The following is a 23629-nucleotide window of genomic DNA, read 5'->3' as shown; positions in this document are numbered from 1 at the left end:
GCACCAGATACTGATATAAAAATCCAGCATAAAACCTTTTAGAAACTTACTTAGAAGCTCCCAGTTTAGCACTGCTGATGAGGTTAGGCTGGGAGAACAAGAAAAGAAGACCCCGCCCCCTTCCCTGCATAGGATAAGACGGATTATACAAACAGGAGCTAACGGGAGTCTGTAAACGCGTGTATACATCTTTTACTTTTGGCTTGGTTAGTAGTCTGAAAATCAGCACAAAGTTATTAAAAAATAAGCAAAACTATACTTTGTTACAAAAACAATCCCAGATGGGCTGTAACGAATCATGTCCGCCCGACATCTCTAAATGCTAACAGCACACACTGTCAGCATTTAACATTGCACAAGCATTTCTAGTGAACTGCTTGTAATGCCGGGAGTGTCAATCAGTCCGATCGTATCTGATCGGGTTGATTGCAGTCCGCCAACTAAAAGGGGGCGGAGAAGTGAAGGAGCAGCGGTCTTATGGCCGCTGCTTCTTAACTTCTGTTTCAGGCGAGCTGGAAACTACGGGGTTAGATAGCAACATTCAATGCTTAAACTCCCCAAATCTAGTACTAATGTTTCTATAGATTTTCTTACTCTTTGTCTAACTAAATCCACTTTTAAAGATTCCCAATTCAAAATCTTACCATATTGTTTAACGGCTCAGATAATCACTTATTTTTTTCCATTATGTGTGGCTGTAGATATGTTTGGGCTGTACATATGTTTGGGCTGTACATATGTTTGGGCTGTAGTTATATTTGGGCTGTAGATATGTTTGGGCTGTAGATATGTTTGGGCTGTAGATATGTGTGGCTTTACATATGTGTGACTGTAGATATGTTTGGCTTTACATATGTGTGGCTATAGATATGTGTGGCTATAGATATGTGTGGCTGTAGATATGTGTGGCTGTAGATGTGTGGCTGTAGATATGTGTGGCTTTACATATGTGTGGCTTTACATATGTGTGGCTGAACATATGTGGGGCTGTAGATATGTTTGGGCTGTAGATATGTTTGGGCTGTAGATATGTGTGACTGTAGATATGTGTGACTGTAGATATGTTTGGCTTTACATATGTGTGGCTATAGATATGTGTGGCTATAGATATGTGTGGCTGTAGATATGTGTGGCTGTAGATATGTGTGGCTGTAGATATGTGTGGCTGTAGATGTGTGGCTGTAGATATGTGTGGCTTTACATATGTGTGGCTTTACATATGTGTGGCTGTACATATGTGGGGCTGTAGATATGTGTGACTGTAGATATGTGTGGCTTTACATATGTGTGGCTATAGATATGTGTGGCTGTAGATGTGTGGCTGTAGATATGTGTGGCTGTAGATATGTGTGGCTGTAGATATTTGTGGATGTACAGCACCTATATACTTTAGAATCCTTCTCAAAATAGTCCCATAACCTATAAATTTCTTAAGAAACTCACACCTTGCTATATTTTTTGTTATTTCTTCAAATATTCCCTAAACCATTTATTTGATCAACCTCCTACATATGTCTATCTGCTCTCATACCTACTACTTATCTCTCTCACCTTAAAGGGATATTAAACGCTATTTTTCTTTCTTTCCTGATTTAGATAAAGCTTGCAATTTGAAGCAACTTTCTAATTTACTCTCTTGGTATCTTTATTTGAAAAAGCAGGAATGTAGGCTTAGGAGCAGGGCCCATTTTTGGGTCAGCACCCTGGGTAATGCATGCAGATTGGTGGCTACATCCACCAATCAGCAAGTGATACCCAGGAGTGCTGAACAAAAAATTAGCGGCTGCTAAGCTTTACATTCCTGCTATTTCAAAAAAAGATACCAAGAGAATGAAGAAATATTGATAATAGGAGTAAATGAGTAATTTGCTTAAATTACATGCTCTGTCTGAATCATGAAAAAAAAAAATAATTGGGGTTTCATATCCCTTTAAGACTCCTGGGCTGCTCCACTCTCTGGAACTCTACATACCATTCCATCAGACTTTTTTCCCACCATGCATAGCTTCAAACACTGTTTGAAAACCCACCTATGTAGAGAGAATTACCACCTCTCTTCTTAAAGATTCTCTTTACCCTCAACTTCCTCATTCAAACTGCCTGTTACCTCAACATCCACATGACAATCTATTCCACAACCTTATGTTTCCTCATACTTCAATCTATCAACTCGTAAGCTCTTTTAAAGCAAGCCCCTCCTTTTATATTTGTTTTGTTTAGTCTGTGTTATAGATCTGTATTTCTCCTCCCCCCCCCGCCAACTTTATTATTTGATTATTAATGTTAAATTGAATTTCCCATAAAATATTTTTTGCTCATTTTTCCCTTATAATTTATATCTGAAATGTATATTTTTCCATTGCCCACATAGAGGCTAGAGTGTGTCATGCAGGGGCCAGAACAATGACTCTGCAACACACTACACAGTGATTTATTGTTCAGTGCTGGAGCTCATATATATATATAAAAATATATGTTCCTTTAACATGAAAGCAATGCTTCTCAATAGGTTAACCCTGTATTGATACAATTTGCATCTCTACTTTAACTCCTTAGCAGTTGAAGGAAGGTAACAACCCTATCTGGCAACCTATACCTCATCATTACATGATAGTATATCCATTTAAAGGGACAGTATACTATAAAATTGTTTTTCCCTTAATGTGTTTCCAATTACTTTTTTTACCAGCTGCAGAGTATAAAATATGAGATTTGCTATGTTTAATGCTTATTTGTGTACATTAATTAGCTGAATTTTATGTTTTGAAGCCACAACCTAATAAAATGGGTTGAGCTTGTAGGTATAATCAGATCTCATTACTTTATCACAATGTGTACATATACATGCCTCTTTATCTTATATCTGTCCATAAACCAATCACCAATACTTGGAGAGAACAATGGAAATTAACATTGTATTACCTTATCTCTTTTATACCCCACTGGAAGTGCAATTTCGTCTACTGGCTGTGTTAATACAGCTTGGCCTCGTGGTCAAAAACTTTCAGGATGGGTGGGATTACCGTAGGCTAAATAATTAATTCAAATGCCACATATAAGGTTAATGGAAATACTTGTAACAATTAAATACACTCCAGCAGGTAAAGTGGATAATTGGGAACAAATTAAAGGGGAGAACATTTGTGAGTAAACTGTCCCTTAAATAGGAAAGCTAAAATAAACTTGCACGTTTCAGCTAGAGCATGTTATTTTAAGACACTTTTAAATTCAATTCCATTGGAAATGCACTTTGTTCTCTTGGTATCCACTCTTTTGATAAAATATGTACATATTCTACACTAGTGGGAGCTAACTGATGATTGGTGCCTACACACATTTGTCTCCTGATTGGCTGACTAGGTGTTTTCAGCTGGCTCTCAATAGTGCATTGCTCCCTCCTTCAGCAAAGGATATCAGGGGAAATGAATCTGATTTGATAATATAAGTAAAATTGGAAAGTTGTTTAAATTTGTATGTTTTATCTGAATCCTGAAAGAAAGAAATTAGGTTTCATGTCCCTTTAAATAGTAACCCAGATATAACTGTTACAAACAGAACTAACAACTTACCAAAACAAGTGAGCTATTCAGATTATCCAGGAATACGTAGACATCATTTGAATTCTGCAGTCTGCCCACAATGACCTCAGCGACTGATTTGTTATTGCTAACATTTGCTGCCAGGCTGAAGCTTACCACTTGTGGCAGCGTGAGGATGTTAACACGTCCAACTACAAATGTAGGAGTAAAAAATACAAAAAATGGTTTTATAATAAATAATAATATAATATTCAATATATTATAATAAATATCTGTTTTTCATATTTATTAATATTCTTTTGCAATGTGGTGCTTTATTGATGATATATGCCTATGAGTTTATTATCACTGTATCTAAATCAAATGGTGGCTATTCAAATGAATTGGCTTGGATTAGAAAAGACAACAAACAATGGCTGAAGCTGCCATACAATTGTTTATACTTACAGCTGCAAAGTTAGGATTAAGGGCCACAAAATCCTCATATTCAGCAAATTGCAAAAAATGTCCCAATATTTTGTTCTATCCAAGTGCTGCTGCTAACATTTAACGGACATGCAGATCCTAAGGCAGAGAAAAGATCCAAAAAACTAAGAAGTTGTAAAAAACACCAAACTAACAGTACAATGGACACGTGTCATGCACACAGTCAAGTCATATTCTAATCACTAGGCATGCGCTATGTTAGCATTTGGCTCTTGTCTGGAGCGCTACATAACAGAAAAAGTACTGCCATCTAGTGTTCTTGCAAATGTATAGCATTCTTGCAAAAACATATTACTATATAGTGCAGCAGACATGCACACGCTCCTGAGTTTACCTCCATGATATTTCCACAAAGATACAAAGATAACAAACACTCGCCTAGATTACGAGTTTTGCGGTAACAGGGGTGCGGTGCTAACAAGCCTTTTACCGCTCCCTTAAGACAACGCTGGTATTACAGTTTTTTTTAAACCCTGGCGTTAGCCGCAAAAAAGGTGAGCGTAGAGCAGAATTTAGCTCCACATCTCACCTCAATACCAGCATTGCTTACGGTAGCGGTTAAGATGGCTAAACGTGCTCGTGCACGATTTCCCCACAGGAAACAATGGGGCTGAGCTGGCTGAAAAAGAACCTAACACCTGCAAAAAAAGCAGCGCTCAGCTCCTAACGCAGCCCCATTGATTCCTATGGGGAAAATACTTTTTATGTCTACACCTAACACCCTAACATGAACCCCGAGTCTAAACACCCCTAATCTTACACTTATTAACCCCTAATCTGTCGTCCCCGACATCGTCGCCACCTACATTATAATTATTAATCCCTACTCTGCCGCTCCGGACACCGCCGCCACCTACATTATCCCTATGAAACCCTAACCTTATGCCCTCAACATCGCCGAACCTACATTATATTTATTAACCCCAAATCTGCCCCCCCAACGTCGCCGCAACCTAACTACACTTCTTAAACCCCTAATCTGCCGCCGCCACTATAATAAAGTTATTATCCCTAAAACCTAAGTCTAACCCTAACCTAACACCCCCCTAATTTAAATATAAAAAAAATAAATCAAAATAAAATAACTACAATAAACTAAATTATTCCAGTTTAAAACTTAAATACTTACCTATAAAATAAACCCTAAGCTATCTACAATATAACTAATAGTTACAAAGTTGCCTGTAAAATAAATATAAACCCTAAATTAGCTACAATGTAATTATTAGTTATATTGTAGCTATCTTATGGTTTATTTTATAGATAAGTATTTAGTTTTAAATAGGATTAATTTATTTAATTGTAGTAAATTTTATTTTGTTTTAGTTAAGGGTTAGGACTTAGGTTAGGGATTAATTAATTTTAATATAGTAGCTGCGACGTTGGGGGGCGGCAGATTAGGGTTACATAAATTGTAGATAGTGTCGGTGATGTTAGGGACCGGCAGATTAGGGGTTATAAAATGTAACTAGTGTTTGCTATGTGGGGAGTGCGGCGGTTTTAGGTATTAATATCTTTATACAGTGGTGGCGATGTCCGGTCGGGCAGATTAGGGGTTACAATTTTTTATTTAAGTGTTTGAGATGTGGGGGGGGGGGGGGGGGGCTTGGTTTTAGGGGTTAATAGGTAGTTTATGGCAAACACTACTCGCCATAGACTGTTTAAAACATGTGTGAACTCTTATTAGCCTACCCTAGCTTTCATGATTCAAACAGAGCAATGTGATTTTAAATAACTATACAATTTACGTCTATTAGGCAAATTGTTTTGCTCTCTTGGTATCCTCTTGTTGAACTTGACACCTAGGTATGGCTCAGGAGATGCTGATTGGTGGCTACAAATGTATGCCTCATGTTATTGGCTCACCCAATGTGCTCAGCTAGTCCCCAAGTAGTGCATTGCTGCTTCTTCAAAAAAGGATACCAAGAGAATTTAGCAAATTAGATGACAGAAGTAAATTGGAAAGTTGACTAAAATTATATTCACTATCTGAATCATCAAAACTCTTTAACACAGGATACAAAGAGAACAAAGACAATTTGAATATAGAAGTAAATTGGAAAGTTGTTTAAAATTGCATGCTCTGAGTCATGGAAATTTAATTTCAATTTTAACGTTCCTTTGGTTTTAGTAAAGAGAAACAGAGGTATATCCCAGCGCCAACTAAACCTTAATTGCCTGAGGCGGTGATACCTAGCTACCACCTAATTAAGAACAAATGTAAAGAGTGTGCCCCAGGCGCCAACAGTAGGAGGCTAAGGTAAAAGGTACAAATTTATTAATAACAGTGACAAATTTGTTACATAAAAGTCACTAACAAAATTTATAAAAAGCTTTAAATCTTTTAAAAAAGCATGGATCCACGCTAGAATAACATAAAAGCATTAAACCAAATCTAACACAAGGTAGGTTATAAGCACTAGTTAAATTAATACATACTGGTCAATACCATTGGTGATCCCCTAAGCTCCACATCTCACCATTTTTAGGGGGCTAAAAATGTAAAAATACAAAAATGTAAAAAATACAAAAATGCAAAATAGTGAATTCTGATGTGTGTGAACAAAAAACTCCAAAGAAACTCCACTTGGGTTCAAATGGTAATAAAAGGTGAATAGTTACTCAAAAAATGTAACAGTGATCCAAAAAAGTAGAAAACTCAATCCTGTGAGATATTGAAATATGAAATTGGTGTAACAAAGAGTAATTAGGTGTCAATCCTGTGACATATATGGTCCAATGATGTCCAATATTTGCTGTGTGGTGATAATCCTTGTCCCTTGGTGCTCAGATACCCATGGGGACTAGGCCCCCAGCAAAAATAAAAATAAAAATACAAAATGTCCAATATTTGCTGTGTGGTGATAATAATTGTCCCTTGGTGCTCAAATACCCATGGGGACTAAGCCCCAGAAAAAATAAAAATACAAAATGCAAAGGAAAACAAACAAACACGCTGCCAAACAAAAACCTGGTGAAAAAAAGATAAAACACAATGTGTAGAAACTTCTCAAATATATCCTCCTAATAAAATAAGGCTTACCAGGTCTACGCGTTTCGGCCCTTCCTAGGCCTTTATCAAGACTGATGGTAAGCTATAAATGTTGGCCTTATATAGGGGTTTTCAATTTCTGACCGGAAGTGGTCTTTGTTAATGACTTCCGGTTTTCCGTAATTATCAAACTCTGGATACACAGCCGAAATATACCTGGCCTGTGCAACCATACAAGTTTTTAAGCCATTTTTATATCAACCAAGGGAGGACTATACCCGAATTGGATGATTAGTTAAACTAAGATAAGTGGGCCGGTAGCAACATTGAACAACAGACCGCACACATATTAAAGCTCCAATACAGTCAACTTGGAGCATTGATAATAGTTCATCCTATTATAACAAGCAGAGTAATGTCGGCAATGTATATAAATAGAAAACCACCTCCTCCTCTACACCTAAGCGAAAGAGAAGAACCCCCACCCATATAGTGACAAGTATCCTCCCTTAGGACCAATATCTCTCTGTCTAATTTTCTTTAAGATCAATTATTTTTCACACACCTAATATACCACCCTTAACTTTATGGGAGGTGTATACTAGGATGTTTGTGGCAACACTATTATTCTATAACATCGCCTTACACCAAAATATAATAAGTTAATGAGGAGTAAATAATATATATTTTTTGATAAGCACACGATCAGATTATAAAGAGTCAACAGCTTCACTTTTTTGCATGCCAAAACGCAATAAGTCAGTTAAAAGTATCAGATTCGGACTGAGAATAAAGATCAAATTACTGTATTTTCGCTATCTGTTATTTTCTGTTAATATCGGTGTCAGTAAAAATTACTTAGGAATATTAACATCCAATCAGGTTACAGGGGTCAGACACACCTCCGCTATTCATACGATTCATTCTCACTATCAGGACCCAGTCAAGTCCCTGAGCCTATCACCAGTGCCAACAAGCTGTGACGTCACAACCAATGGGGTCTTCCGAAAATCGGAACTCAATTTAATAATTTAACATTTCGATACAAACAACATCTGATCATCCACTATTTAACAGTGGGTTAGCCGAATTCGGTTCTAGCTATAAGAGTGATTAGATCGTTTGCTTCAGGTTGCACAGGCCAGGTATATTTCGGCTGTGTATCCCCACCGGAAGTGACGTCACTGATACACGGAGGCTAGGGAACATCAGGATAAGCTTCAAATGATTTTATATGGTATTACTAAATTAATTACTGCATACCATACAAGTTACACAATATCGATATAAGATATTAGACTAAGTAAAATAGAATACCCAGAGTTTGATAATTACGGAAAACTGGAAGTCATTAACAAAGACCACTTCCGGTCAGAAATTGAAAACCCCTATATAAGGCCAACTTTTATAGCTTACCATCAGTCTTGATAAAGGCCTAGGAAGGGCCGAAACGCGTAGATCTGGTAAGCCTTATTTCATTAGGAGGATATATTTGAGAAGTTTCTACACATTGTGTTTTATCTTTTTTTCACAGGTTTTTGTTTGGCAGCGTGTTTGTTTGTTTTCCTTTGCATTTTGTATTTTTATTTTTTCTGGGGCTTAGTCCCCATGGGTATTTGAGCACCATGGGACAATTATTATCACCACACAGCAAATATTGGACATTTTGTATTTTTATTTTTATTTTTATTTTTGCTGGGGCCTAGTCCCCATGGTATCTGAGCACCAAGGGACAAGGATTATCACCACACAGCAAATATTGGACATCATTGGACCATATATGTCACAGGATTGACACCTAATTACTTTTTGTTACACAATTTCATATTTCAATATCTCACAGGATGAGTTTTCTACTTTTTTGGATCACTGTTACACTCTACTTTTCTACTTTTTGGATCACTGTTACATTTTTTGAGTAACTATTCACCTTTTATTACCATTTGAACCCAAGTGAAGTTTCTTTGGAGTTTTTTGTTCACACACATCAGAATTCACTATTTTGCATTTTTGTATTTTTTACATTTTTGTATTTTTACATTTTTAGCACTTTCCCTTAGGGATCACCAATGGTATTGACCAGTATATATTAATTTAACTAGGTGCTTATAACCTACCTTGTGTTAGATTTGGTTTAATGCTTTTATGTTATTCTAGCGTGGATCCATGCTTTTTTAAAAGATTTTAAAGCTTTTTATAAATTTTGTTAGTGACTTTTATGTAACAAATTTGTCACTGTTATTAATAAATTTGTACCTTTTACCTTAGCCTCCTACTGTTGGCGCCTGGGCACACTCTTTACATTTGTTTAGTAAAGAGATGTGTACTAAGTGTCTCTTGCAATATTACATATTTGTTAAATCTGGTGTCTTTTGAATTCTGGTACTTACCATTTTGGGAGAGATACGTCTTGATGAGTGATGTATAAACAGATTTCTGTATGTCAGGCTTCAGCTTTGGAAATTTGCCATTTAAGCCTTTGATTCTATTGGAAATAAATAGATATAAAAAATAAGCAATGGGCTGTTCAACATTGTATTTTAATTATGTAAAGAGAAGACTAAAACATCGTGAGAACAAATATTTTTAAACAAATTTGCCTATGTTCTTCCACCTTTGGAAATAGCCTTTATTTTTTTTTCTGGGAAAAGGTAAAGTGTGTTGGGTAAGCTAATATCATATCATACTGTTTGAGGTTTACAGCGTCTTACACTGAGAAACATCTTATTATTATTATTATATAATCAATGGCTTAGATGTAAGCTAGTAGACAATGTCTCATTACCAGATGTGGGAGTGCAGGGTTGAATTGTGATTAGGCAAATAGCCATACGCCTATGGATGACCGCACTCAGAGGTGCTCCTGCCTGCTGGTCAAGTGATAGATCTTTGTATTCTATTTCCAGGAATCTCAACTTGGATGCTCATTAACAGTTAATTAGAGGTGGCACTGGGAAGTGTGCATGGTATTAGTCTGATTTTATGGGCACCAGAAATGTTAATGTTGCCCCATGGGAGAGGAAAGAAATTATTTATTCATATATTTACATCACTATTATATTAGAAGCAATGTGATATTTAAATGTTCAACCTGTCTTAGCTTTAATGTAATTAAAATTATGCTAGATATATACTGTACATTGAATATACAAAAAATAATATTCCAATCTTTACCCAAGATAAACATATTGGACAATGGAGACACATTTACTTTCCCTTTAAAGTTTCAGAATAGAAATGGGGGAATATTTTTAGGTGCCAAAGATAGTTGTAATGAGGAGATGCTATAACATTGTACACTTCATTAGAGGTTCGGTTGTCAGTCACCTTACGCTCATATTGGGAAGAGCAAAAGGATGGTAAGAATTCCTACAACACAAGGGATTGCTACAGTGCACTTACACGGCTTGGTAGGATGGACATGTGATGTTCTTGGGGATGAGGACCAGCTGTTCTGTAGAGATTTCAGCCACAATGTTGTCAAGGTTTTTCTGAAAGAGCTGGGACCAATCACTGGTACTGAAAGAGGAAAAATTGGGTCCAAGAACCTGGAAAGTTCTATTTACAAGGGCTTGAGACAGAGCCTGAGGCACAGAGGTCACATTTTTCTGCAACAACAACAAAAAGAAAAATTATTTTTTAGTAAAATTGTCAATTGTATGAACCCAGGATCACTTATTTATTTGTGGTGCTCCACTCTAAAGTGTTTTATAATTAACTTTGACACTGCAAATTGATAGAAGAGTAGATGGGCTCTGCCCACAAATAGCTTATAGTCTAAAGTTTAGTAGTCGAGTTATATTTACAAGTAGCGTAATCATCTATATATATATATATATATATATATATATATATATATATAGGAAAGCGAATTATGTCATATGACAATTACTTGAGGTGTCTATGTTAGTAGCCTGCTAGAATAGGGGGCCTAACAGTATCAAAAGCAACTCAAGCGATACATCATGATCACATGACTAGCGCAAATGACCAATAGAAACGGATACAAGCAGGGTGCGAACCGCAGCCTCCTTTTTAAAATGGTGATCGGAGCGCCTGTTTACATTATTCCTCTGACAAAGAAGGATTGTACTTGGTGACCTTCGAAACGCTTAAGGAAAACTACACAGACTTTGGTTTTAGGGGACTCTTACAGACCTGGAAAGGTTTTTTAACACACTTTGTTATCACCTTATTGATACCTCATACCAAATTGAGGTTAATGAGTGTGAGCAGGTTTTATTATAGCGTGTATGAATACATATTTTTTGCAACTTTTTACATACAATGTTGCACTAGTGTGAAACTCTAAAAATTAGAATATCTTGCAAAAGTTCATTTATTTCACTAATGCAACTTAAAAAGGTGAAACTAATATATAAGACAGACTCATTACATGCAAAGCAAGATAGTTCAAGCCATGATTTGTCATAATTGTGATGATTATGGCTTACAGCTCATGAAAACCCCAAATCCACAATCTCAGAAAATTAGAATATTACATGCAATCAATAAAACAAGGATTGTACATACCTGTAGAACAATATCGGACCTCTGAAAAGTATAAGCATGCATACTGTATGTACTCAGTACTTGGTTTGGGCCCCTTTTGCAGCAATTACTGCCTCAATGCTGCGTTGCATGGAAGTTATCAGCCTGTGGCACTGCTGAGGTGTTATGGAAGACCAGGATGCTTCAATAGCGGTCTTCAGCTCTTTTGCATTGTTCGGTCTCATGTCTCTCATCTTTCTCTTGGCAATGCCACATAGATTCTCTATGGGGTTCAGGTCAGGCAAGTTTGCTGGCCAATCAAGCACAGTAATCCCACGGTCATTGAACCAGGTTTTGGTGCTTTTGGCAGTGTGGGCAGGTGCCAAGTCCTGCTGGAAAATGAAGTCAGCATCCCCATAGAGCTCGTCTGCGGAAGGAAGCAGGAAGTGCTCCAAAATCTCCTGGTAGATGGCTGCGTTGGTCCTGGACTTAATGAAGCACAGTGGACCAACACCAGCAGATGACATGGCTCCCCAAATCAACACAGACTGTGGAAACTTTACACTGGTCTTCAAGCATCTTGCAGTGTGTGCCTCTCCATTCTTCCTCCATACTCTGTTTCCTTGGTTTCCAAATGAGATGCAAAATTTGCTCTCATCAGAAAAGAGGACTTTAAAACACTGAGCAACAGACCAGGTCTGTTTATCTTTAGCCCAGGTAAGACGCTTCTGACGTTGTTTGTTGTTCAGGAATAGCTTGACAAGAGGAATACGACATTTGAAGTCCATGTCCAGGATCCGTCTGTGTGTGGTGGCTCTTGATGCACTGACTCCAGCCTCAGTCCACTCCTTGTGAAAGTCCTCAACACTTTTGAATGGCCTTTTCCTGACTATGCTCTCCAGGCTGCGGTCATCCCTGCTGCTTGTGCACCTTTTTCTTCCACACTTTTCCCTTCCACATAACTTTCTATTAATGTGCTTTGATACAGCACTTTGGGAACATCCAACTTCTTTTGCAATTACCTTTTGAGGCTTTCCCTCCTTATGAAGGGTGTCAATGATGGTTTTCTGCACAACTGTCAGGTCAGCAGTCTTTCCCATGATTGTGATTCCTACTGAACCAGACTGAGAGACCATTTAAAGGCTCAGGGACCCTTTGCATGTGTTATGACTTAATTAGCTGATTAGAGTGGGGGCACTGAGCCTAGATTATTGCACCTTTCCACAATATTCTAATTTTCTGAGATTGTGGATTTGGGGTTTTCATGAGCTGTAAACCATAATCATCACAATTATGACAAATCACGGCTTGAACTATCTTGCTTTGCATGTAATGAGTCTATCTCATATATTAGTTTCATCTTTTAAGTTGCATTAGTGAAATAAATGAACTTTTGCACGAAATTCTAATGGTCTATGGTAGAATACGTTGACGGGGTTGTGATATTCGAAGTTCAACTTTTTGTGCGTGTTTTTGTTTTTACTTGCCCGCTAACTTTTAAATTTCAACTCATAATATGAGTGCAACCTGACCTGTGCAAAAAGCCTCCAGCTAGCGATGTTAACGTGCTAAAGCAATCGCGTTTACTTTCAACTTGTAATGTGAGCGATAAACCTGACGTATGCAAACACCCGTGATTAACCCCTTTCTGCTTGCGCGTAACTGTTAGCGATCCACTCATAATCTGTCCCACATTCTGAAACTCTACATTTTAACTCTTAACAGCAAAAACCCGATCTGACAAACAAAGAGTTAAAGGGATAGTAAACGCCAAACATGTTATTGTTTAAAAAGATAGATAATCACTGTTATCTAATTATCATTTTTACCTCTTTAATTACCTTGTATCTAAGCTTCTGCTGATTGCCTCCTTATCTCAGATCAGACTTGCATTTCAGCCAATTAGTGCTGACTCTTAAATAACTTCACGTGCATGAGCTCAATGTTATCTAGATGAAACACATTAACTAACGCCCTCTAGCTGTGAAAATGGTCAAATGCATTCAGATAGAAATTAGCATATGAGCCTACCTAGGTTTAGCTTTCAACTAAGAATAACAAGAGAACAAAGCAAATTTGATGATAAAAGTAATTTTGAAAGTTACATGCCCTATTTGAATCATGAAAATGTAATGTAGACGTTACTATCCCTTTAAAACAACTGTTTGACAGTTATACATCACTACGATAACAATACATGCAGTTAAATAGTAACCTAGCTGTAACAAACATAAATTAACAACTTACCAAAACAAGTGCGCTATTCAGATTATCCAGGAATACGTAGACATCACTTGAATTCTGCAGTCTGCCCACAATTAAATCAGCGACTGATTTGTTATTGCCAACATTTTCTGCCAGGCTGAAGCTTACCACTTGTGGCAGCGTGAGGATGCTGAACACGTCCAACTACAAATGAAGGAGTAAAACAAATACAAATATTGGTCTTATAATAAATAATATTTATATATTTTATTGAATACTATATATCTGTCTGTCTGTCTAATTAATTTAATAAAATAGTTGTTTTGCAATTTGGTGCTTTATTGATGATATATGCTTTGAGTTTATTATCACTGTATCTAAACAAATGGTAGCTATTCAAATTAATTAGACAAACAATGGCTCAAGCTGCCATAAAATGTTTATACTTACAGCTGAAAAGTTAGGTTTGAGAGCCACAAAATCCTCGTATTCAGCAAATTGTGAAAATTTCCCAATATTTTGTTCTATCCAAGTGCTGCTGTTAACATTCAATGAACATGCAGAGCCTAAGGCAGAGAAAAGATGCAAACAGATAAAGTAAAAAACAAAATAAAAGAAAAAAAACAGCACAAGTGACCTGATCTCACATAGTCAAGTCATACTCTAAATCAATTCCCAATAAAGACAATTGACACCATTATGGTTGCCAGCTGTAGGTGACTGGGCACAATTGCAGGCAAGGATACACAGTGATCCTCCAAAATCTTTACCTTAGCTTCTACTCTTGATCCCATAATGTATATTTTTTACAAAATAGTCATTTTACCTTTTAGCTGCCAGTAACATAGAAATTAGTAAGTTTACCTCTTTGGCTGGGAGTAACAAACATAAACAGAAGTGTTTTGATCCCTTGACTGCCACTCACTTTTTTTGTGCTCCATATTTGTAATTCATTTAGACACAAAAAGGCCATTCATATTGATATAACACTCAGGGAATTGAATTAAAACCCTGAATATTTAGGGTGTCCAGCATGTTTGTGAAGGTTTTACTACACAGCCTGCTAAAATACTGGACTATCCGGTTAAATACTGGACACCTGGAAACCCTACATGTTGGGTAATGAAAAAGCTGCAATTTGTTTATTAACATAAATCTTAAATACAGCCATTAAACCTTATAACTTTTAAATAGAGTGCTTGCCCTTATTATTATTATTATTATTATTATTATTATTGTCTATATCAGGTATTTGCAGAGCGCCAACAGATTCTGCAGCCCTTCTTCACCAACGTGCCTCATCACCACTCAGAGACAAGCCCCCCCCTCCCAAATAATAACTCTCTGGCTAACCTAACAGGAGGTACCCACCACCTCATAATAGGCGTAAGCCTCTAAAACCATGCAAGCACCGTGCGACTGCTGCAACAATGCATAAACCTCCAACTTCCACATATAGGGAGGACTGGAACTTCTCATCATTTTACTCCAAGTAAAAAGAAACCTCTCTTTAGGGGCTTATAAACCCCTTCCTACACTGTCCAACCCCTTTGCCCTCAGCCCGATCTGTCTACTTCCTTTGAAGAGGGGCCAATTAAACCCTTCGTACAAACGGTCATCTGAGATTCTCGTATATTATTTCTTTCAATAATTCCTTACAGAACAGCAAAGACAGAGACAATACAGGGTTTTTTTTTGGTACTTTTTTTTTTACAAGTGATTGAGGTAGTGACATTATGACATAAGGGCCCTAGGTGACACTCAAAACAAATTAGAACTATTTGGTTTAATTAGCTGCAGATGTTATGAATTCATACTATTTATCACCATCATGAAACCCAAACTTATCCCAACTCCTTGTTATACTTATGACTGTACTAGCTTGCACATTTCAAAATACCAACTATAACTGACTATCATTGAGTAACCAAACTGTGATCTCGGAAAATAGAATGCAAAGGTCCATCACTTGACAAACAGGCAGGCGCACCTCTGAATGTAGCCACCCTTGGGCATTCAGCTACTTAGCTTAGTGGCAATTCCACCCTGCTCTCTTACATCTGGTTATGGGAACACAAAGCTGCCATCAATATCTTCCATACCAGACAGTACACCATACCATACCAGACAGTACACCATACCATACCAGACAGTACACCATACCATACCAGACAGTACACCATACCATACCAGACAGTACACCATACCATACCAGACAGTACACCATACCATACCAGACAGTACACCATACCATACCAGACAGTACACCATACCATACCAGACAGTACACCATACCATACCAGACAGTACACCATACCATACCAGACAGTACACCATACCATACCATACCAGACATTACACCATACCATACATGATATCTAATGTTGTTCAGTGTTCTTTAGTGTAGGATATTTTAAACCTCAAATGAAAATGGAAACCTTTCTATCATATCATCCTGTTGCTAACTCATTGAATGGTCGCCCTCAGTCTAAACCTCTTTTTAGAAAAGTGGAAAAAGATAAAAAAATGTTACATGAACACATTTGATCCACAATATCTCTTTACATGATTAATATAAAGGCAGATTGTACAGATAATTGATTAGGTTTGTGTATATATATATATTTACAATGGAATTAAAGGCTTGAATGGTTTTCCAAGCTGCACCCTTACATGCAGAAATATGTTTATGCATCAATGATCAAGACTTATCTCTCCCAAAATGGTAAGAACCAGAGCTAGATTTATAAAGCAATTATTTACCATGTGGTATACAGATCCGTTACATTGTTCAACATCCAAAATGTATTCACTAGAAAGTGTCATTCATGTAAATTTCAGATACCTCTTTACAGAATATTCCCATTAATCATAGGTCTTTATTTAAAGGGAAATAGCCATACTTGATATGCACTATTGAATATCTGTATTTGTGCAGTGTACATGTGTATCTGTTCCTGCATTTTGAGTTTGACACACACTAACCTCCTCACACCTTCACCAATAAAATTAATAATGAAATGTAACTGCCTCTGGGGAAAAACAGGGATTATTTGAAAAAGCACTGCCATATTTTAGCCAATGATGTAAAGATTGCTGTGATAGTAGGGGGTTTTAAAATGACTGCAAGGAGGCTGCAGAACCTATGAGGTAAATTGCTCCACAGCTATTTTGTTTCATATCTGGGCAAAGACAATTGGCTATCTATCTTGCTGTAAGATTATGGGGAGTTTTCTGAGTGAAAATTGTGTCACCTCTTGCTATATGCTCAAGACAAAGAGCAACTGTCACTCCTGATTGGCTCAAGGGCTACAATATTTGCAACCCCCAAGGACTTTGCAGGGGCTAAACCATAGTTATCTAGGATCAGTAACTTAAAAATCCTTAATGTCTTCTATGTATCTCTCTCTTCTGCTGAGGACAATTATGAAGAGATATAAATCAGGCAATAAAATCGAGTTTACAAACAAGGCTGTGTGGAAACTTTGTTACATAATTACTTAAACAATCCTATGTTCAACAAAGCCTTGTTTGTCCCTAATTTTCCTCAGCAGCAAAAAAAGAAAAAAACTTAAAGCACCAGTAAAGTAGATTTGCATAAACAATAAATGCATGATAAAAGACAATGCAATAGCAATTAGTCTGAACTTCAAATTAGTATTAGATTGTTTTCTAACAAATTTCAAAAGTTCTGTCTATTTCCACTCCCCCTGTACCATGTGACAGCCATCAGCCAATCACAAGTGCATATACGTATATTCTGTGAGTTCTTGCACATGCTCAAAAGTATATAGTGACTCAAAAAGTGTAAATGTAAAAAGACTGTGCACATTTATGTAATGGAAGTAAACTGAAAAGTTGTTTAAAATTGCTGCTCTATCTGAATCATTAAAGTTTAATTTGACCTGAGTGTCCCTTTAAGTTTAAACATGGAGGCGCCTCTTACTTTTTTAGAAACCTCTATGATTACCTTGTATCTAAGCCTCTGTAGACTGCCCCCTTATTTTTAGTTCTTTTGACAGGCTTGTATTTTACCCATTCAGTGCCGACTCATAAATAAGTCCTCAGCAGTGAGCACAATGTTCACTATATGGCACACATGAACTTGCACTGTATAGCTGTGAAAAACTAAAACTGCACTGAGATAAGAGGCGACCTTCAAGGGCTTAGTATCCCTTTAAACATTTTATATTATAATCATATACTGTTTAATATCGCTTTAACAACAAACAATGCATTATGGGAGGCTGCACTAAAATGAAAGTATCAATATTACAATAAATTTCTACTTTAAAAGCCATTATAACTGGCTATTTTTTATTATTATAAAACTAAATATATACCACTAATATCTAAACATTTTGCTCCACAGTACAAATGTAATTTCTAGCACATCTTTACCAACTTCCCAGCTGCCCCTATTTGAGAGGGACAGTCCATGATTCTGGGCTGTGTCCAGCTGTCACTCTAAGAAAGTCTTATGTCCCTATTTGTTGAATTTCCCTTAGTCCCACCCATGGAACACTTAGACACACCAACAAACTGCCCAGGCTCACTCGCTAACCACCAATACACACCCACCACCTCCCAGCACAACTCCTCCCACAAAACAGCGACTAGACCCACCAACCTCCTGAGTCCCTGATACCCAGGCACAAGCAATGGAAGATATGTTTACCCCATCTTGTATGTTTTTCTGCCTTTTCAAAATATTCTCAAAACAATTAGAACATACCTGTTGTATTTTTCTGGTTATTAAGGAATGTTTTGATAGATGAGTATAACTCTTTCCCCTTAAGCTCTGACATTTTTGGAAATTGTACATTAAGTCCTTGCAACCTGTCAGGGAAAAATAAACCACAACAACAACTTAAAACATAACATATCTTAAAACAATACAATTTAAGATGCTTATATTTTGGGTATTTTATTCCATAAGAACTGACCTTTTATTAATTGGGGAGTGAGATTAACAGGTTCAATTTTAATGACATATCAATACTTACAATTCCTGAAAACTTGGGCATGTTGCATTCTTAGACTGCAAACACTGCACCATATCTGAGGTCAGAAAAACCAGAAATGGTTGAATATCCTTTGGAATCCATGATGAGATGTTCCAGTTTTGTGTAATCCGCACCCAGATCCCCTCAAACAAAAATTGTGCCCAGCCTGGAGGTAGAATTGTAAACTGCACAAAAAGAGAAATGAAAGGATTTTTACTAGACAAGCTTTTACCATATGTGTATAAAATGCAATCTTAAAATCAGGTAGTATTTTAGGTTAAAGAAATGTTCGCTTTAACCTCTTAAGGACATATGACGGAATTATTCCGTCATAAAACAATTGAGCAAACTGAAAGCTGTGTCCTTAAAGGGTTAAAGAGCAATTGTAGGACAATATTTACACAATGTATTTATTTAGAGCATGTCGTTTTACCTTGATTAACACCAAAACGCTACAATGTTTTATTTTTTCTATTGCCAGAGCTAACCTGAAACTACACTAGACCAACTACGCTAAAGCAAATTCTATATGTATCTATATATATATATAGTTGAAGAGAAGAAAGACGAGGAACTCCAGAGCTTTTGCCAAAGTGGGTAATTTATTGAGCAGACAGGTAGAAGACACAATCACAGTGTGCAGGGTTAGATCTGACGCGTTTCCCGCATGCTCACATGCGCTTCATCAGAGATCAGATATATATATAGATATATATATATTTCATTATATTATATTTTTATATATATATATATATATATATATATATATATATATATATATATAAATAAATTGAAATATATTTAAAATTAAAAGAACATTTTCTTCTAAGTGAAGAACATAGAGATTTCAATTATTTCTATTAAAAAACACAAAAAACATAAAAATGTATTTAAAATGATATTGCATATTTCAAGGTATTTCACTGGGAAGTGCACAAATGTGAATTTATATATATATATATATATATATATATATATTTATATATGTATGTATCTGTTCAAATACATATTTACACATACAGTCATGTCTATACATGTATACATACACACATACAAATATTTAGACATATATGCTTTAGACTCTTCCCAGTTAAACACCTTGCAAAATACCATATCCCTTTTTAACCTTTAAAAAAAATAAAAAAAAAATATATATATATAAATAAACTATCTTTTTATTACAAATTTTTATATATGAGGGTAATGCTTTATTTTAATATGTTTTCCATGTGTTTTGTGAAACTTCTATTTGAACCCTTACAATTTACTTCACGTCTCTGCTGGTCACTAATTCTTTTAGATCTATTTTGGCTTGTGCTCCAGCGCAACTCATCACATTTGACTTGTAATATCATCGATATTTAGCGTGGTTGCGATATTCCTTAAAAGTTATAGAGTGCACTAAAGCAATGCCCGCCCTGCTAAACCTTCTCTGCTAAATCTATTTTACCATGGACTTGTAATATCAATTTGCATGCTAATTTCTAAGGTCCAGTGATACTGGTATTGCGTCCAGTGCTATCATTAGCACTCCACTTGGGATCTGGGCTTTAGAGTTCAAGGGTTTGTACTAGCAAAGCATGCAATTTCTGCAGTGCAATGCCCCTTTACTGCAAAACGTTCTAATTATGTTATGGGGGTTATTAGTTAGCTAGTTCGAATATTCACTGTAAAATATCCCAGTGTGCAAAATAGCCTCTGCTAAGCTCACAAGAGAATTTTTGCAAATCTGGTTAATTTTTTAAAAAGGGACACTAAACCCAAATTTTTAATGATTCAGATAAAGCATGCAATTTTAAGCAACTTTCTAATTTACTCCTTTTATCATTTTTTCTTCTCTTGCTATCTTTATTTAAAAAGCAGGCATGTAAAGTTTAAGAGCCCGCCCATTTTTGGTTCAGAATCTTGGTTATGCTTGCTTATTGGTTTGCTAAATGTAGCCACCAATAAGCAAGCGCTATCCAGGGTGCTGAAGCTAAAATAGGCTGGCTCCTAAGCGTCAAATTCCTGCTTTATAAATAAAGATAGCAAGGGAACGAAGAAAAATTGATAGAAGGAGTAAATAAGAAAGTTGCTTAAAATTGCATGCTCTATCTGAATCATGAAAGAATAAATTGTGGGTTTAGTATCCCTTTAATTTTGCTTACTTTCCAGGTTATGTTGATCATTTATCATTCAACATATTTTCATTGCATATACTGGAAGTTGAAACAAAAAAACAAAATATATAAAATGGTGACAAATTATCTAATTTTATTCTAAGTAGGAAAAAAACTCTGGAATAGTTCAGAAACCTAAAATAGGAACAGGTTTTTGTTCTTCCGATAACATTGTTTTGAAACAAAGAGTAGTTGTCTAGTGTCGTAGCTAAAAGCTTTGGAATTACCTGCTTTTAACAGTTAAATGCACTTGTATTACGCCCAGAGCAAATAGTGTATGTTCTAATCCTGTTAAGGTCACATTAAGGGAGTTAGCAACAAAAGCATATTTTGAGAACGAAAATTAGAAAAAGGTTAAAAAGGACATGAAACCCACATTTTTTTCTTTTGCGATTCAAATAGAGCATGTGATTTTAAACAACTTTAACATTTTTTTTCTATTATGAAATGTTCTTTATTGTCTGGATATCTTTTGTTGAAAAAGCAGGACGGTAAACTCAGAAGTGTGCATATGTTTGGAGCACTATATATGGCAGCAGTTTTAAAACAATGTTATATGTTAGCAAGAGCACTAGATCGGAGCACTATTTCCTGCCTGTAGTGCACCAGACACCTGCCTCTCTTCAGCAAGGAATACAATTAAAAAATAAATAAATTGTAGAATGTATTCTCTGTCTGAATCACAAAACAAAATCGTTGGGCTTCCTATCCCTTTAAAGTGACACTGTTGTCAACATTTTTTCTTTGTTTCATTTAAAAATCTATTTTATTTAAATGTTTACAATTCTTTTGTTGTTGTTAAAAAATCGAATGCATCTGTTGGATCTGCAGCTTCTAAGCTGTAACGTCTTGTTGATTTGACTGCACGTAGATGAAAGGGATAGGTCACAACTGAAATATGCCCGGGTGCATTTACATTTTAGATTGAAGTATTTTTCAATATACTTCCATGAGCAACAATGCTTTTAGTAAAAGGTATTAGGTTTTATTAATGGCATACGTACATATTCTGACAGTCTGTGAGTACGCTGTGCACAAGCATTCAAACATCACACCTTCTCATAGAGTCAGCAGTGACTTGTATGACACAAATTAAGTCTACACTGATGCAATACACACAATACTACCTCCAGATATCTGAGCAGGCTTGGCGGCCGATTTAACAAATTTCGGACTGACATGATCCGCTGTAGCGGACATGTCTGCCCAACATCACTAAATGCTGACAGCACACGCTGTCGGCATTTAACATTGCACAAGCATTTCTAGTGAACTGCTTGTGCAATGCCGCCCCCTGCATATTCGCGGCCAATCGGCCGCTAGCAGGGGGTATCAATCATCCTGATCGGCTCTGATCAGGAGGATTGCTGTCCGTCCGAAACCTCAGAGGTGGCGGACGAGTTAGGGAGCAGCGGTCTTATAAAAGCTGCTTCTTAACTTATGTTTCCGGCGAGCCAGAAGACTCGCAAAGAAAAACAGCTCCTTACGCAGCATGTTAAATCGGCTCCGTGGTGCTTAAATCCTGATCCTACAGTCACATGTAGCATATGTGCATATGCCGCTGAAACAGCAATAAACTTTTACTAAAAGCATTTTTGCTAACGGAAAATATATTGCAAACTTGCTTCTAATTAAAAATTAAATGCACCCATGCATATAGAATATGATGCACTAAACGAGGCTGCACATAATGTCATCTATCTCATTCTCCCCAGGATATTGGGAGAAGTCCCAGGATTACAAGTGGTGTGCATGTGAGCGATATGAGGTTTATCGAGGCTGTTTGCACGCATCAAAAGTAGGGCAGGTATTATAAATTGAAAGTAAACACGATTGCTTGAGCGTACCATTGACTTCTATGGCGGAATACGTTAACACGATTGCAATGTTTGAAGTTCAACTTTTTACTTTCAACTTGTATTACGCATGCTACCCGGCGTGCGCAAAAAGCTTACTTCTAGCGGAGTTAACGTGCGAGCAGGAGCAATAAATAACGTTCTACTTGTAATCTAGCCACAACCTTCTCTGATTCAAAGGCTTTTCAGATTAAACATGGATGGGCAAATTTGTACACACACACACATATATAGCTCCTAACAGCCCTTTACCATCTGGCCATAGCTACATTCTCTGCCTGCATGCATCATCTACATGCATGTACAGTATTGCTGATTTTACTCTCTATTCTGTTAATTGAATAAAGTGCATCCTTTTGGTTTTGAGCATCGGTCCGGACCGTCCTTTATTTATATATATATACACACATACACATGCCTTACAAGTTTGGTTTTAACATTGCTCGATCAGCTGGAATTTTGGATCTGAAGAACATCAGACCCTATGTGAACTTTCATCTGGGTGAGATTGTTCTTTATACATCTTTAGTTTATATATCTGTTTTAGCTACTTGGAGGCTACAAATGTACCTGGCTCCTGGCAGTCATAGTCCTTGAGTGGCGGACTGATCATACATTAAAATACAGCAGATTGTCACTAAGAAACATTTGTCCAGTGCTAACAGACTATAAAGATTTGTTTTGCATGTCGTTTCTAACCTAGATTGCTGTATTATAAACTGCATGCGCTTGATATGCTTTGCCTTAACCAACATACTAACCCTGATAATTGAAATATATTTATTAAGCTGAAGAAAAAGTGTATTCATTTAACAGTCGGATGCAACTACTTTTTACAAAATTGGCATACTAATCCTATCTGCTTTGCATTGCCTATGCTTTCTGCCTAAACAGG

General features: G+C 36.6%; 1 protein-coding gene across 1 annotated transcript in view; it reads right to left on the bottom strand.

Annotated features, from left to right (window-relative positions):
* LOC128641929 (uncharacterized) overlaps positions 1-23629 on the bottom strand; it is a 175339-nt gene that overhangs the window by 129174 nt on the left and 22536 nt on the right. Inside the window, exons 8-12 of the mRNA XM_053694524.1 lie at positions 18720-18904; positions 18449-18552; positions 14164-14279; positions 13756-13917; positions 10420-10625 (exon numbers count right to left, since the gene is read on the bottom strand). Coding sequence (XP_053550499.1) covers positions 10420-10625; positions 13756-13917; positions 14164-14279; positions 18449-18552; positions 18720-18904 — 773 coding nt within the window. The remainder of the gene's footprint in view (positions 1-10419; positions 10626-13755; positions 13918-14163; positions 14280-18448; positions 18553-18719; positions 18905-23629) is intronic.

The sequence above is a fragment of the Bombina bombina genome, chromosome 11 (genome assembly GCF_027579735.1).
Source record: "Bombina bombina isolate aBomBom1 chromosome 11, aBomBom1.pri, whole genome shotgun sequence".
In the NCBI taxonomy this organism is placed as follows: domain Eukaryota; kingdom Metazoa; phylum Chordata; class Amphibia; order Anura; family Bombinatoridae; genus Bombina; species Bombina bombina.
The sequence above is the reverse complement of the archived record's forward strand: the minus strand, read 5'-3'. Positions and strand labels throughout refer to the sequence as shown.